The sequence below is a fragment of the Malaclemys terrapin genome, chromosome 3, assembly GCF_027887155.1.
Source record: "Malaclemys terrapin pileata isolate rMalTer1 chromosome 3, rMalTer1.hap1, whole genome shotgun sequence".
Taxonomy (NCBI): Eukaryota; Metazoa; Chordata; order Testudines; family Emydidae; genus Malaclemys; species Malaclemys terrapin.
In genome coordinates this window covers 63,895,920-63,913,730 of record NC_071507.1, presented here as the reverse complement: position 1 = coordinate 63,913,730, position 17,811 = coordinate 63,895,920, and the positions used below count along the sequence as shown (strand labels likewise).

Sequence of the window (17,811 nt, the reverse complement as noted above, 5' to 3'; positions counted from 1 at the left end):
AAAACATTAACATGTATTACCAGCACGCGAAACCTTAAATTAAAGTGAATAAATGAAGACTCGGCACACCACTTCCGAAAGGTTGCCTACCCCTGGATTATACCTTTAAATGCCTGGGAATTAGAGGAAAATACACCCATTGGTGTTTGCCTGGTTCAAGTTTAATTAAAGCCTTTTTCGTGTGTGTTTTATTATGAAGGTGGTCACTCGTAGTTTTTATATGCATTTGTAAATGGGATAAATTAGAAGCTGCTTGTAAAATGTCCCAGATTTAATCTCTAATGGCTTTTAACCAAGCCTCAACAGGTTGCAAGAAATTTAGTGGTGTTTTATATTAAGACACCATTTACAATTTTACTATTAACTAAATATTTTTCATGGGTCCCTTACTCTGATTTTTGGATGACAATGATTGATAACATTTTGTTTAAAAAAAAATTAGTCCAAAGATTGGTCTGCTGTTATGATTTGGTATTTTATATCACATCACATTTTCTAACTTTGTTTATACAAACATCAACTATATATTGCACTCTCAAACATGGTTCATAATAATGTAAATCATATTACAGTAGGAATATGTTTCAACATCTGTATTTTTCCTGTGCTTTAAAAGAACACATTAGAGTGGACCCTGAGAAACTGGTGCATTTTTATTGTGCTTTAAGAAGAACAGAATGTGGCTGAATCTAGTAAATGTTTAATTTGTATTAATGGACTCTTAATTTAAATTTATTACTATTTGGCCTCCAGTAAAAATCTTAAAACTCCAAAAAAGTCCACTTTCAGTTTATTAATTCCAATATTGTTTTACTAATCCAGGGCCCAGTCCTGCCACATGTCTCAACTCTAAAATCAATGGAAATTGAGGGAACCCAGGTACCTTCTAGGAGATGTTTAGCAGATTGCAGGACTGGGTCCCAAAACTTCTAAGATGATTCTATGTAAATCCAGTCTTTTCAAAGTTTGCCTGCATTTTGTAGGTTTTAAAAGCTTTGCAACCCCAAGTACATTGTTTCCCTGTCCGTAGCAAATCATTTTGGGGGATTAATCCAGTTTCTTGATATAATCATAGTGGTGGGCCCATGAATAAGAACTGTTACTGCGGACAGTGTGCTGTAAGGTCATCTTTGCTCTGGTCAAATGTAGAACAAAAGAAACCTTTTTCTAAAAATACCTGATAATGGGATATCTCCTCTGACTATTTCAACAGGCTTTCAAATTTAATTCACTCTCAATTCCTGGAATTAAGTTAATGCTTCTTTGTTCTTCATGGTTTGTAGGGCATGATTTGGTAGTAAAAACTCATGTTTATTTGATCATTAATCAAGCTATCTCCCTCATCCCTTGTCTCCTCTGAACCTTATATGCCACCATTGCCAGCAACAACTGCAACACTGAATTGCTATGGCAATGTGGCAGGAAGTAGTGATGGACCATTACTATGAACAAATTAAATAAACATCTCGCTGCTTTATTCTCCAGTCTCTTTTTAAAATAAATATATAAATAATGTTTGTTTGTTTTTTCCAAATACTGCAGGGAGCAGTCCTGTCACCTTAGCAATACCATGAATGATCAGGGACTTCTATATAAGTAATCAATGAATAATCAGTGTCACTCAGCATTTGCAACAGAGTACCAAAAAATGCTATAGCAATTTTCATTTGATGGCAATGTACCAATAATAATATACTGTTATAATCCCAAATTTAGAAAAGAGGGGTAACATTTTCAAAAGCACCTAAGGGCTGGCCTACACTAAAAAATTTGTTGCCATTTTAACTATACCAGTATAGTTAAAAAGTAGCAAAACCCTGTAGTGTGGATGCAGTTATGACAGTATAAAAGCTCTGATACTGTATACATTATTCTGGTTTGGGAAGCAAAGTCAGTTCTACCAGTTACGGCATCTTGATACCAGTAGAACTGTATCTACACTAGGGCTTTTACTGGTATAACGATGTTGGCAACAACAACAACAAAAAAATCACACCCTTAACTGACATAGTCCTATTGGTAAAACTTAATTATAAACCGGCCCTTAGTCTCATTTTCAAAAGGGACTTAGGCTCTTAAATCAATGAAATTACTTAAGAGTTACTTAAGAAAAGGTAAAACAGACATTAGAGTGAGTCATAAAAACTATGATCAGATGCAGTGTTTCTGATACGTCAATAAATTTAATTAGCTAATTTCTGGACACTGTACATTAATTTTTTTTTACCACAGCTATTCTTTCAAATAGATTTGGTTATTCAAATCTATATATGAAATAGGAAAAAATCTTTTTCCACTTAGCTATAATTATTTTGAGGGACTAGGTTGGATAAAATATCCATCCACATTCTTATATTTGTAAGAGTGATGTTACTGAGTTGGGGCAGGCCAAAAATGTAAAAATAAAAAGATTTCAAATCAAATAAGCATTTGTAATGGCAATGTTTTGTTCCATATCTAAGCCCAACAGTATAATGTGGTTGCTATCAATTACTCATCCATCTAATAATTTTATAGATAATGCATTTTATCCAGGCTCCAGCCAAAGATGTCTTGGCCTTGCCAATTTGCTTTCAGGAAATTTGCAATGAAATATGTAAAATGGTTAATAGACAGCACTAGAAAGAACAGCATTCTGGTAGTGTATCCTTTAAACTGGGCTCAAATTATATTTTAATTGTAACTGTATGCAAAATTTTAAATTGACAAGTGTGTACAGAATAGCTGAGCCACTGCACAATCTTGTTTATATTGCCCTTTTCAAACCCTCTTTTCCCCTCCACCCCTCTGCCCCCAAAACATACCTAATTTCTTCTCACCTTCCCCCTGCCCCTCCCCTCCCCAAAAAAAAGAATAGAGGCTGGCTTAAAAATTAACAGCTTTAAAAATGTTTGGAGTTCTCTTTATTTATCTTCTGGTTTGAGCATTTAGGGTTCACTCCATTTATTAGGTTAAAAGCTGATTCTCTTGCATAACTCCATGAGCTGGGATGTTAAGAAAATATCATGTGGGATAGCAACAATGGACCTATAAGGCAGGAGTTCTTTGGTTTGTTCATTATCTCCAAACCTCCATATTGTCTCCATCAATAGTCATGTACCAGTAAGATGCCAAACTTGCAGGCCAATCCTTCAAGATGCTAAGTGCCCCCAAGCTCTCTTGGACTTCCTGCCAGCTATCTGGGTTTTCCCCACAGACTATAGGTTTTCAGACCCTCTTGTAGGTTTGCAGGGGATTCCCTGTCAGACTAGGTATTTTCCCTTCTGAGAGGCTCTCTTTCCCCATTACCCCACCTCCAAGGGAAGGGCAGCCAATTGGACCTGCTGTGCATGCTGGGTGGCTGCCTAATCTTTCAGCATGTGTCACAAGCAGTGCTCTCTCCCAGCAGAAGCTGGAGCACTCCTATGAACGGAGAGTTACAGCTGGTCGGGAAATTGTGATGAAACAACTTTTTTTTTTTGTCTGAAAAGCTAATTCATCAAAATCAGAACTTTTTGTGGTAATGTAACAGTGTCAACAACACTTCATCATCAGGAAATTGTTTCTCAGGTCCAGGATGGAATTTCTAGTCAAAACAAGAGAGACACCATCCCAGCCCCTTCCCTGAATAACCAATAGCCTGTGGTTAAAGCATTCAACTGCTACATGAGGAAACCCAGGTTCAAGTTCCTACTCTGCCTGATTTAGAGCTGGGACTTAAATCTGGATCTTCCACTTCACAGTTGAGTACCATAACCACCGAGCTATTGGCTATTCGGGGGTCTCTCTCTCTCTCTCTCTCTCTCTTCAGCTTGAAAAGGTTTTATCCTCATTCAAAACAGGAACATTTTCAGAATACCAAATTTTCATAGGATGGGAAGAGCACCACCCATTCAACTCCACTGAGAGATACTGTGAGGTACTAAATGCCTTCTATATGCTGAGGTCTGCAGGAGTTGAGAGCTCTTTGTACCTCACAGGATCATTCCCTGCTACAGCAATGGTTTCCAGACACCCTAGCATCACTCTGCTATGCTCTGGTGTTTTAGGGTTATTACTGAAGGATGTTTTTTATTTTAAAGGGAAGGGACAGGTCAAAGAGTGACCAGAGCAATAAGAATGCAGTAATATACCTAGACTCTCATTCAGAGTAGTTATAAGTTTAGTGTGTTAATTTTAAAAGACTGTGTACACTGCTACCTTGATATAACCTGATATAACATGAATTCGGATATAACACGGTAAAGCAGTGCTCCAGCGGGGCGGGGCTGCTCACTCTGGTGGATCAAAGCAAGTTCAATATAATGCGGTTTCACCTATAATGCGGTAAGATTTTTTGGCTCCCGAGGACAGTGTTATATCGAGGTAGATGTGTACTTCAAAAATGTGGAACTTGCAGTTGCAGGGGTGCACCAAACTGCTCCTCTGAGACATGAACTCTAGCAAAGAAAGTCCCTCCGTGTTAGTCTTGGGATAAAAAAAAAACAGTTTGAGCACGATAGATTTGGAGAATCATTTGTCACATTATTTTCTTGTCTGAATTAACTTGAGCTCTCTGGACTTGTGGGTAAAGAGATTTCTCCTTCTCAAACTTGACTCCACAGTCTCATTGTAGGAGTTATATACCTAGGTTTGCAGCTACAGAAACTACAAGAGCAGTGAGGGGGAATGTATACGTGTCCCTCAACAAGGGTGGCTCTATGTTTTTTGCCGCCCCAAGCACGGCAGTCAGGCTGGTCACGTGGATTCGGTGGCGTTTCTGCGGGTGATCTGCCGGTCCCGCGCCTTCGGCGTACCCGCCACCCAATTGCCACCAAAGCCGCAGGACCAGCAGACCTGCCGCAGAAGGCTGCCTGACTGCCGACCTCACAGCAATTGGCATGCCTCCCCGCGGCTTGCCGCCCCAGGCACGCACTTGCTGCGCTGGTGCCTGGAGCAGCTCCTGTCCCTCAACTTCTAACAGCTTTGGGCCAACGGTATAACTAATCCGCCCCACTGATACACCCAGGTCCTCTCTTCCTTCCAAACACAGCTACATAGGAACCTATACCCCTTTTATTCCCCTCTCGATGGCAATGTCTAAAATCCTTTTATTATATGTAGCTATATTGAGAGTTTTTAAAACACAAATTCTAAACACTGCCTAAGTTTTAGATAGTTTAACATGCTCTGCCTCAAGTCACATGAGCCAGTATCCTTCTACCGGGTAGCCTGACAACCTGTGAGACTCGAATTCAGTGCTTGCCAAAATTACTCAAGCACCTTTTGAGCCTTTGGGCTCTTGATCTCTCTTCAGTGTCTCACTGAAGATTTCTTTCCTGGTTGCCATCGCCTCATCCTGGTGTCTCAGAGTTGCAGGCATTAACAAACAAGTCCACCTTACAGCATTTTTCATAAGGATAAGGTTATTTTGAGGCCTCCCTTGACATTTATAACCAAGGCTGCCTCAGATCTTTCACTTGAACAAGTCCATCTTGTCTTTTTTCTTCCCTAAACCACATAGTCACTCAGGGTGAGTCAGATTGTACTCTAGGTATCACATGTAGAGCTGGGTATATGTTTTTCTTTTTAATTTGCCAAATAATGCAGCTTTGGTCAAGCCAAAACTATTTGTGACATTGACACAAATTCGTGAATAGTTCTGGCAAAATAATTTTTTGGAACTTAAGCACTATTCACAAAACAGGAGGGAGGTTTTAGGGCACTCACCTAGGAGATGACAGGCCCAAGTTCAAGTCCCTGCTCCAATGACTATTTAATTAGTCATCACTAGCAGCACTCCCCACCACCAAACTCCCCCTCCGCTTTCAGTACCCAGAAACTAAACAAAATGAGATGTTTTGTTGTGGGTCAAATAAAATGTTTCATTTGACCCAAAATGAAGTTTGTCATCAATTTTTTTTATTCAAAATTTTGCACAATTGTCGGTTTGGGTCAAACTGAATTTTTTTTCCAACTTTTCAGAACTGCCAACGAACTGAAAAATCAGTTATTCACCCAACTCAAGTCACATGAGCTGTCAGCTACTGTTTAGACAAGAACATGCTATTCTGAAAATCAAACAGGCTGGCTGGCGCCTTTGGAGAGAAATCCAAAGGTTAGTCCCTCTGCTCAAAGGCTGTCTGAATGGATTAGGCTGAGTCCACAGTCCTCTTATGACCTCCCTAAAGTCCCTGTGCCAGAAAAACTTATGACTTGTTCCACTAGGATTGGCAGCTTCCCAACCAGGCAGTCGTAACATGCCTTTATCAGAAGTTGGTAGGGCACCTATGTGGAACTCTGTCAATGCTTTCATAAACCACTATTCTCTTGACACTACACCAAGCATAAATGTTAATTTCAGGAGGGCACTGCTTCAGTCACTGTTGAACAAGCAGCGCTCCTTGTCCCACCTCCTCGGGGAGGACAATGCTAGTTGTCTCCAAGTGGTGTGATTCTGTGGAGGCAACCTCAGTAAGGAGAAAAGGAAGTTACTTACCTTGTGTAACTCCTGTTCTCTGATTGTCTTGTCTCTACAATGCCACACTGACCTTCCCTCCGCCCCTCTATTTTGGAGCCTGGTTACTGTTGAAGCACCTGGAGGTAGAAAGAAACCGGAGACAGTTAGCAGGGAAAGGCTATTCATGCATGCACCCTCAATTGTCACTGCTCCTGGAGGTTTGGTGGCTGCATGCTTAGGCTTAGGACTCCAACAGTATGGGGGCAATACAGTCTGAGAACTGGAGTTGTGTGAGGTAAGGAACTCCCCTCTTCCTTGAGACCTTACTGGACATCTTACCAAACAGGTTTTTCACAGCCTTGATGATCTGATAATTTGTCATTCTGGACTGCAGTGTTACTTTAGCAATGAACTTTTTTTTATCATTAAAATTTGAAAAATACTGTTTTCTAATTTCTGTCAGCAACCTACCTCCCCAACGACCCCTAACAAGCCAGTAGTGCCACTGGAGTGGGCATCTGGAGTGCTACCAAAGCCTGACCCAACCATCATTAACAAGCACATAAGAAAGCTAGTGGATGTAAGTATTTGAGCGATTATATTATTCAAAGGGGACAGCAACTTTGCCTTTCCTGAGATTTCCAAGAGCAAGATGAATTTCTATTTTATAGTAACTTGTGACCTTCATGTTTGTACTGTCAGACTTTAACTTTACTCTGAAAAATCAAAGATCAGGTCAGCAACCCAGTATCCGTATGCCAGAGCATAAACTTTCAGAAGAGTTTGAAGTCAGGCTTCCCTTTTTATGGGTTCTATTTGTAAAATGAGGTGCAAATGGATTTTGGCAGGCACCAGTGCAACTGCAAGCCTTTCTGAAACCTCCCCCAAGTGCAGGGCTGGTTCCAGGCACCAGCTTAACAAGCAGGTGCTTGGGGCAGCCAAGGGAGAAGGGTGGCACCTGCGGCAATTCGGGGGCGGCAGGTCCCTCACTCCCTCTAGGAGCAAAGGACCTGCCGCTGAACTGCCGCCGCCGATCGCGGCTTTTTTTTTTTTTGCTTCAGGCGGCAGAAATGCTGGAGCCGGCCCTGCCCAAGTGCTACAGTACCTTATGTTTGCCCTGACTTGCTGGCAAACCTCATGATTCTTGGCATCAGTGTGTTAATGCAACTTTTTGACAGCTTAAAAATCAAGCAAGTCAAATTTGTACTTCAGAACCAAAAGGGCAGAATTGATTTTTATTTTATTTTATTTTTTTGTTCAGGATCTGACAAACTTAGTCTAAATTCCCTGCCTCTCAATGAGCCATCTTGAGAGAGAAGCAATGCCTAGTTTAGCAGCATTTGGTAGCCTGAGCATTGTATTGGTGCCATCAGCAATGTTTCCAAACATCAGGAAAACAATTTTCTACTATAAACCTCAACTCCATTCTATTCTGGACCACAAGGCCAATAGATTTTTTGTTTTTTATGACTTGGTTACCATTAATCATTGGTTAAGATTAGCTCACTTGATCCTGTGATATCAGACCACCATAAGCCTGTGCTAATTGCGGCTGCAGCACAGTTAGGACCATCTCTTGCTCCCATTGAAGTCAATGGGAGTTTTGCCATTTATTTAAATGGGAACAGGAGCAGGGCCTTTGAGTGCAAAGATCTGGGCTGCATTAATCCTAGAGATGAGCTATAACTAGACCTGGGTGGTTCAGATAAAATGGGAGCTGGATCTGAACAGTCCGGCGTTGGTTTTTTTGTTTTGTTTTGTTTTTTGGGGGTTTTTTGGATTTGCAAAATAAAAACTACAAGGCAATCTGTGACCCATTTCTGATTTAGACTGTTGTTGAGTGTCTGGAACATATTGTGCATGCTGAAGGTAGCATAGTCAGTCTCTGTCTCCCACTTTAGAGGCTGATGTCAGACATGTGGGCATAATTAGGTTGAGAATTGTGTCTGGAGCTGACGGACCAAATTCGGAAGGGCTATGTAAGGTGGAACAAATAATTTTTTCGCTAATTTAGATTCCTTTAGAACTACTTACATTTGCTCCACTGAAGTGTAACGGACTCTTAATGGGCTAATTTGCATACTGAGGAGCCAGAAGAAGACCTACATTAAAGTTAAAAAATCCCAAAACAAACTAGCACTCTATGGAAAGTAGGAGGTTTCTACTTTCCATAGAGTGCTAGTTTGTTTTGGGATTTCTTAAGGCCAGAAGACACCATCAGATCAGCTAGTCTGTCCTCCTGTACAACACAAGCTATTGAATTTCACTCAGTTTACTACTCTAATGAGCCCAATTACTTGCATTAGTGTCTGGATGGCTTTCTGGAAGATACACTTTAGTCAGTCTTGATTTGAAGACATCAAGAAATGGAGAATCCCCCACTTCCCTTCGTAGTTAGTTCCATGAGTATTCACCCTCATTGTTAAAAACGCGTGCCTTATTTCTAATTTGAATTTGGCTTTAGCTTCCAGCCATTGGTTCTTGTCATGACCCGCTACACTAAATCAAAGAGCCCTTTAGTACCTGGGATTTTCTCCCCATAAAGGTATTTATACACTGTAATCAAATCACCTCTTTTCTTTTTGATAAACTATATATTGAGCTCTTTAAGTCTGTCACTCAAGTCATTTCTCCAACTGTCAAATCATTTTTGTGGCTCCTTTCTGCACCTCTCCAATTTTCCCATACCCTCTTTACAGTGTGAACACCGAAACCAAATGTGCAATATTCTAAGTGTTGGTCTCACCAAGGTAATATAGAGAGGGAAAAAAATCCATTATTTCCTTGCTTTTACCCCCTAAGGATTGCATTTGCCCTTTCTGCCAAATCATCACACTGGGAGTATATCTTGAGTTGCTTGTCCACTACGACCCCTAAATCCTTTTCAGAGTCAGAAACTTTCCAGCATAGTTTCCCATTCCTTGTCCCTAGACACGTGACCTTGCATTTGGCTGTATTAAAATACATTTTGTTGGAATGGAACCACTTTGCCAAGCAATCCAGATTGCTCTGTATGACTGTACTGCCCTCATCCTTATTTAACATTCCACCAATTTTGTATCATCTGCAAATTTTTTCAGCAGTGATCTTATATCTACTTCCAGATTATCGATGACAATGTTGAATAGCATAATTTGATCATTTCCCATTGACAGCTAATTTTTTTAATCCATCAGTTATCTAGTTCCTAATCCATTTAGTGTGTGCTCTGTTGATATTGTATAGTGCTAACATTTTAATGAGAATATCATGCAGTATTAAGTCAAATGCCTTTCAAAAATCTGAATATACATAAATCTACAGAGTTGTGTTACCAACCACATCTGTAACCGCATCAAAAAATGAAATCAGATGGTTTGACAAGATCTATTTTTCCATAAAACTATTTTGACTTTGACATACACCTTTTTCCCAGTTTTATGGCATGTGACTTCGAATTCCTTATGCTTCTGTACAGGGGGAATGCAAATAGCTACAAAGAAATTAAATGAGTGTGGCGGGGGGAGGGTTTTGCTTACACTACCTTATGCAACCTTGTGAATTTGAGACACTATCTGTGTTTACATTAGGTGGTATGTCATAGACTGAGTGTGTGTGTTTGAATGCAGGGGATCTGGCTGTCAAGGTATTTATAAATAAAGTAGGTTTATGAAGTACAGTAACTCCTCACTTAAAGTCGTCCCGGTTAACATAGTTCCGTTGCTGATCAATTAGAGAACATGCTTGTTTAAAGTTGCACAATGCTCCCTGTAGCAGGGCAAAGACTCATTGGCACAGCGCCTCCTACTGGTCGTCCTGGGAATTAGCTCTTTCAGCCCAGAGTGCCCTCTACAGGCTGGTGTCTTGCCTGCCGCTGACCCCCATGTCCCTCTATGTCTGGATTCTGCCCCCATCAGTAACCCACAATCTGGGTCTCCCCACCCAGGGGAACCCCCAACCCTGTATCCCCACCTTGCCTCAGTGGCTATTGCCAGTCTCCAACTAGCCCCCCACTCACTGGGGCAGACTACAGTCTATAAATCACTCATCACCGGCAAGGGGGTTGGACCAGCTGCCTCTGCCTATCTCTGGGCTGCTCCTCTGCAGCCGCAGTACCTTTCATAGGCCCTTTTCCAAGGCCTGTAGCCTGGGGTTTTATGAGGCTGGAGATCCACAGCTCCCTCTGCCCTTCCCCAGCCCCGCTCTACTCTACTCCTGGTACCCTGAGCTACCAGGCAGCCAGATCCTTCTCTCCCCACAGCTGGAGAGAGACTCCTCCCCAGCTCTTGGCCCACAACCCTCTTATAAGGGCCAGCTGGGCCCTGATTGAGCTGGCCACAGCTGTGGCTGCTTCCCCTCTCAGTGTAGCTTGGCTGCTTTTAACTCTTTTTTCCAGCCACAGCCTATTCCAGGGCTGCTTTCAACCCCTGTTCTGGGGGATTGGGGCAGCCACCCCACTACACTACCTTATAATATTGCTTGACAGCTGCCTGCTTTGTCCACTGCTAGAGCAGCCAGCTGGAGCTAGCTGGTGGGGGCTTGGAACCAGAGTGGCCCGGCAGCCCCCCCATCAGCTCCTTGCTCCCCTAAGTTCCCTGTGTGGCAGCCGCCCAGCAGGCTATGAATTGCCGGCAGTTCAGCTGTCCGTCCCCCCACTGCCATGTGCTGCTCCTGCCCTCTGCCTTGGAGCTGCTCCCAGGAGCCTTCTGCTTGCTGTGCAGGGGGGGATAATGTCAAAGTGTCCCCCTCCCCCCTGCTCCTGCCCGCTGCTTACTCCATCTCCATAGAGCAGGGGGGGAGAGGGGACGGGACATGACAGGGCTTGGGATAGAGGGAGCTTGTTAGCAGCAGCTGCTGTCTCAACTTGCTGATCTATGTAAAAAGGCAATGTACTTAGAGTGGGGTCAGTGTACTTAAAGGGGCAATGCGTATCTCTCTCTTTCACACACACAGGGTGTGTGCCTCTGTCTCTGTCTGCCATGCTGTCTCCGCTCTCTCCAGTGGTGCTGCCTTGTAGGGTGTGAGGCTACATTAACAACCATGTGTTAACCCTTGAGGGCTCAGTCTCATCATTTAGCAGTAAGGCGTTCCCTGGGAAATATCCCACCCTCTTCCACCCTCTGACTTCACCACCTCAACCAAGCTACACAATCATCATTTCTGTGTACAGTAGTAAATTGTTTGTTTAAAACTTATACTGTGTGTTAAAACTTAAACTATATATATATATATAGTTTTTTGTCTGGTGGAAAAAATTTCCCTGGAACCTAACCCTCCCCCCACATTTACATTAATTCTTATGGGGAAATTGGATTCGCTTAACATCATTTCACTTAAAGTCGCATTTTTCAGGAACATAACTACAACATTAAGCGAGGAGTTACTTTATTATATTGGAGAGGAGAGGAACAGCTTTGGTCATAAACTTATAAAATGTAATCAAGAAAATCTGTAATACGGAAAAGAAAGTGTTTTATGGGTGCGTGGTGTTTTACCAAGTACATGATGCAGGATGAAAAGGGTTACGTTGTATGGTGCAAGAGGGGAATGATTTGACAGCATGTGTGAATAAAAGTGAGTAGGATTATTGTACGTGTGGTGGGAGCACAGCAGGATGTACATTAAGTTACTATTGAGGGCAAGTTTTCTTTGAGGAACTGGCCTTTTCCCTACAGTCTAACAGATCTGAACATGAAAGTACCAGGTACTAATAGCAGGCATTGGATTAAATTAACCAGTTCAGTAGTGTCTGATAGGGTTGGAAATTTAACTCATGTAACTGCAAAACTGAAGTGCTGTTTGGAGTCATAAATGTGCATTGACTGGATTTTATTTTGCCATTGTGTTGTCAGTGAGACAGACAATCACTTCCGTCATCTTTCAGTCTGTTTTTAGGAACTATGATCATGACCATGATGGCTATATCTCTCAAGAAGACTTTGAAAGTATAGCTGCCAACTTTCCTTTCCTGGACTCCTTTTGTGTATTGGACAAAGACCAGTAAGTTTTTATTTTTTTAATTTCTTTCTTTGTTTCACTGGATTTTTAAGTTAAAGAACACATAATGCCTCCTAGACCTCCAAACTTCTTATATATCTGGCTTTTCACCTAGAAACTGGAAGAGCAATGATGATTAATCTTTTACCTTTTGTTATTTTTTTTAATTATTATTATTTAGCATTTATATTGCAGAAGTTCCTAGGAGCCCTCCAGTTCAGGGTCCAACTGTGCTTACATTTAGACAATCCCTGCCCTGAGGAGCTTATAGTCAAAACGATGTGATATATCAGATGGATAAAACAAAGAAGCAGGCAGGTAGGGGCAGGGGAGATGGGGGTAACAAATAGTACAGAATGTGCACAATTCTTAGCCAGTTGGGAGTGGTTATCATAATTATCTAATTTTGATTTGGCAGTTTACACAAGCAGGTGACACTGATTAGCTAATTAAACCATTTAGAACATGTAAAAGAAGAATAGAAAATGGTAGTGATGTGGTGTAAGGCTTCCCTGTTTAATTAGGCCTCTGAAAATATTAACATCTTGGTGAGAACAGGCAAGGTGATTGTTCTGATGTAACTGTTCATGAACAGTGCATGGGATTGCAACACCACTCAAATTTGGCATGGCTGCCCCTCCAGCATGGACAGCGGAGCAGCTGGGTCAAATATAAGTGGCATTGCAACAGGGCAAATGGAGCCTAATGCTGCACAAATTTGGCCTAGCTCCCCCCCCATCAAGTCAGAGGCATGACCTCCCAGGCTAACTTGAGTGCTGCCATGATCCCATGTGCTGGATCACATCCCTCAAATTTTACCTGTGCTGTGTGAGTGCCGGGCAGGCAGTGGGAGTGAGTGGAGCCACAGGGTAGCTGGGATCTGGAGGAGCTGCCCTGCCCTGGGACAGGAGTGAAATGCTGTGCTTGATGAATACTGATGAGTGGCTGGAAGGGTCCCATGAGGGGCTGTTGGCAAGTTACTGGTGAGCTATGGAGTGAGTGGGGAGTGCTCAGGTGGTGAGGGTATGGGAGATATGGGGGCTGTGACTGGTGGGGTTGGGGGGTTGCTGTGAGTGGGATGTATGCCAGCCTCGGGTGGGGGGTGGGTTGTTGGGATAAGTAGGGGCTGATGGAAAACTATTGCCAACCTTGTCTGGCCAGCCAGTTAAATTGTTTATGGAGTGGCCCAAACATAGCGGGAGCATACCAACAATTGTTCCCCTTATTTGAAGTTTGTACAGACTATTAATGTTGTAAAAACAATATCTTACATATTCCACCAATGGGCTTTTTGACTAACTACATGGGTGCTTTGGGTGTGCCTTGCTACTTAGTTTACAGTTTAGTGCATAAAAGCTGAGTTAAGCATGTTTTTGTTTGTTACTAAGGTGTGAAGTCTCATAACTGCTGTTGCACAGTTTCAGTTAGATAAAATGGACTGGTAAAATGTTGGTTGGTTATTATGGTTATGACACACACAAGATAATCTCCCAAATCTATCTCATGGGTGAGAGAATTAGCAACTTGGGATCACTTCTGCAGGGTTCCTGCACTATAAACTTTAGTACTACAACACTGATAATATCATCAGGAGAGAAAGCCATGCCTGCTGGGCAATGAATTTAGTTTTAGCTCTTTAATAAGGGGCAACATTATCTCTTTAGAGCATCTGAGTAGAAACTTGGTTTCTCTGCCATCTCTTTTATATATTATGTTCTGTACATATGTATTCTATATGTTTTTGAACAGTTGAATCCAAAAATGTCCAAAGTGGCAACATATTAATAGATTACCCTGAAATTCTTTGAACAGGGATGGTCTTATCAGCAAAGAAGAAATGATGGCCTACTTTCTGAGGGCTAAATCGCAGCTACAGTGTAAAATGGGACCAGGTTTTATTCATAACTTTCATGAGATGACCTATCTTAAACCAACTTTCTGTGAGCACTGTGCAGGATTTGTAAGTATGTTTTTAGCACTCTCATGCTTCACATATAGACTTAATCAAACTCAGGATATGATGAACTAACACCACAAAGAGGAAATGGGCCCCAAACACTAGTAAGGAAGAATAGTGTCTTCATCCTGGCCTAATATCTCATTACGAGAGGCTGAAAATGTTTACTCTGTGCTGTCCATATTTTCTTCCTTTGGCTTTTGGGTGTTTGAGTTTTAAGACTTTCTCTTTGGGAAAGAGAGGTGATGGCCAAGGAAATAAGGGACTGGAGATTCTTGGAGAATCCCTACAGAGAGCTTATCTACATGGGGAGTTAAACCATTCAGAAGTAAAGTGGCCTTAGTTAAAGCTAAAGTGAATTAAGACCACTTCTGAATGAGAGCATCCACACAGGGGTTTAATGAACTTTACATTCACACTTTTAATGCACTTATTTTAAATTTGCATCTTTAGTTAATTCAGTTTACCTTCTGGTGTAGCCAATCCCAGAGAAAGTGGGTGTGTGGAGCAGAGGATGTGGATGAAGAAGAGGCAGAACTTTTTCATTAAATTGCTCTTGGCACCATAACTCTGCTCAGATTGAGAAGAATGTTTAAAAAAATTCCAATAAATCAATGGCACTTTTAGCAACATGTGTAAAATATGAAAAATGATTTGATTTCGCCAACATAATGTACAAAATGCCATCAATTAATGATAGTCCCATCTTTTAAACAAATTAATTCTTTACTGAAGCATTTCCTGAATAGTAAGCAAACCAAATATTTTTGTGAAACCAATAATAAACTTTCCACCAGTTCTGCTTCAAACAAATCTTAATAAAAGAATGAATCAGTAGGATTTAAATGTTACTTTTAAATTAATGTAAAGTACAATCTGAAATATTATGCTGGATTACCATTTTCCCATTTGAACTTCCATTGAGGAGGTATTATTTTTTCAACATGTAATTGCTTTCCATATCATTCAGTGGCAAAAATCCACTCTCCTTTAGGACTAACATAATATCTGCCCTTTGTTTCCCTTCTTTCTGCTTCTTTTCTTTCTCTATCTTTGTGAGTCTTCTCTGTTCTTTCCTCTGTATTTCCTTCCCTGCAGCAATTCCCATCTCCCCATGGTCTTCACTTGCACCTATTCCCACTCTAACTGCTAAAATTATCGGCAGTGGAATAGTTAATGTTGACATTGAAGTGGCCTCATGGGGGTAGAGGAGGTCACACTTATTAGATCTGTCCTTTTCAGGCTATCTGCAGTTGCAGGAAGACATCACTGCATTGGTTACACTTGATTCACTTGAGGGCTAAAAACTTGGTACTTTTTTCAATGGAAGCTGAGATGCTGCAAAATCTGTGGGTCACATAAATACACCAATCAAGATGGATCTGGCCCAGGGACCATATGTTAGACATCTATGAATGAGAGCATTTAATGTTAAGAGATCTATTGCCTGTTCCAAAACTTTTTGTTTTATTTCATTGTGGAGAAAGCAGATGATTTGTTAATGGATCTCGGTATACTGACAAGTAAACTATGGAAGGCTTACAGATTTGTTTTAATTTAAAAACCTCTTGGTTAGAAAGAGGCAATAAATGTATCTTACAGGCTATTAGAGATCTGAAAACCGCTGAAAGCTGTTTGTGCGTATAATGCACCCTTCTAATATGGAAGATATGCTTTAGTCAAAAGTTATTGGGTTCAGTGGAGAAGTAACTGGATGAAATTCCATGGCCTGTGATATACAGGAGGTCTGACTAGATGAACTAATGGTCTCTTCTGGCCTTAAACTCTATGATCTATTAATTAATCTCCTACAGTGAGACAATAGATATTCCACAGAGCAAACCAGAAGAAAACTTTTATCATCTTGAAATGGTCCCCAAGTTCTCTGATCTGCTTTCTTGCCTTTTCCATTGATGTCATTTTAGGAGTAGTTTTTTGGGGCCTGATCATAGAATCATAGAATATTAGGGTTGGAAGAGACCTCAGGGGGTCATCTAGTCCAATCCCCTGCTCAAAGCAAGACCTACACCAACTAAATCATCCCAGCCAGGAGGGGCTTTGTCAAGCCAGGCCTTAAAAACCTCTAAGGATGGAGATTCCACCACCTCCCTAGGTAACCCATTCCAGTGCTTCACCACGCTCCTATTGAAATAGTGTTTCCTAATATCCAACCTAGACCTCCCTCACTGCAACTTGAGACCATGGCTTCTCGTTCTTGATCCTGAAATGTGCTAAGATTTCAATAGCAGTCAAACAGTGTGTCTGTGGCAGAGCGGAAATTAAACCCAGATCTTCAGTGTCCTATTCACAAACCCATCCTTGTTCTCCAAAGGACTAAACTTTTTACTATTTGTCCTGTTCTGGAATAATTCAGTACAGTTGTATTTTTCTGATTTCTGTTAAATCCAACTGAAGAATAAGAATCTATAAAAGGTGGTATTCTTGATAAAGAGAGAGGGTCAAAGATATCCCTGATGCAAATTCACTGAATCCAATGACATTGTGCCAGAGGTGAAGTTGTTCCAGAGTATGTAATGAGAGCAAAAGAAATTGAACTTAAAAGCTCTTTATACATTACTCCTGCATTACAGTTCTGTTCATTCAGGGGTAGTGCATAGTTCTGAACTGATGTGGTGATTCAAAGTCAAAATGATGTGCACTGAGAGTGCACAAGGCTGAATTGAAATGACAATTAAAGGTCAGTGCTTGCCAATAAAATATCTATTATTAAACACATGTGAACATTAAATGTCAAGCTAAAATCTCTTGGCATTTGACAATGCTGAACTGATGTGGCTATTACAGGTCAGTGTTGTATTAATGCAATGGGGACCGTTCAGACATTTCCACTTAGCTCAGAGCTACCTCAGGTTAGCTCCTAGAAAATCTGTGTCAGACATGTTCAAACTTGCTGGGGTAGAATCTGTAACTTGATTTCCATTGTGTAACCATCATAGTGATGTCAAATTAGGGACTAAAGAAGGTACTATGTTGAATGGGTAGGATAATTTAAAGTCAAAATGATATTCAGTGGTACTGGTCCAAAGATTAACGGAAGCAAATAATTATCAACTATTTAATAATTAGATACTATTTAAATAATTAAAAACTATTTCTTGGTATGAAGAATCAGTACCTCTGTTGGTGGGGGAAGAGTAGCCCAGGTAGGTAGTTGGGGAGGAGGGATAGCTCAGTGGTTTGAGCATTGGCCTGCTAAACCCAGCATTGTGAGTTCAATCGTTGAGGGGGCCCCTAGCGATCTGGGGCAAAATCAGTACTTGGTCCTGCCTAGTGAAGGCAGGGGGCTGGACTCCATAACCATTGGTCCCTTCCAGTTCTAGGAGATAGGATAAATAGCTATCAGCAAAAAAGGCTGGCAAAGTCATGTAAAATAGCTAATAGTGTCAGTTCTGGGGTCACTTTCCAAACTAATACAAATGTGTACTATTCTCATTATCTG

At 41.2% G+C, this 17,811-nt stretch overlaps 1 protein-coding gene across 2 annotated transcripts in view; it reads left to right on the top strand.

Annotated features, from left to right (window-relative positions):
- RASGRP3 (RAS guanyl releasing protein 3) overlaps positions 1–17,811 on the top strand; it is a 106,437-nt gene that overhangs the window by 80,809 nt on the left and 7,817 nt on the right. For both annotated transcript variants that reach the window (XM_054022958.1, XM_054022957.1), the window contains 3 exons: positions 6,882–6,998; positions 12,282–12,397; positions 14,207–14,354. In XM_054022958.1, the coding sequence (XP_053878933.1) occupies positions 6,882–6,998; positions 12,282–12,397; positions 14,207–14,354 (381 nt within the window). The remainder of the gene's footprint in view (positions 1–6,881; positions 6,999–12,281; positions 12,398–14,206; positions 14,355–17,811) is intronic.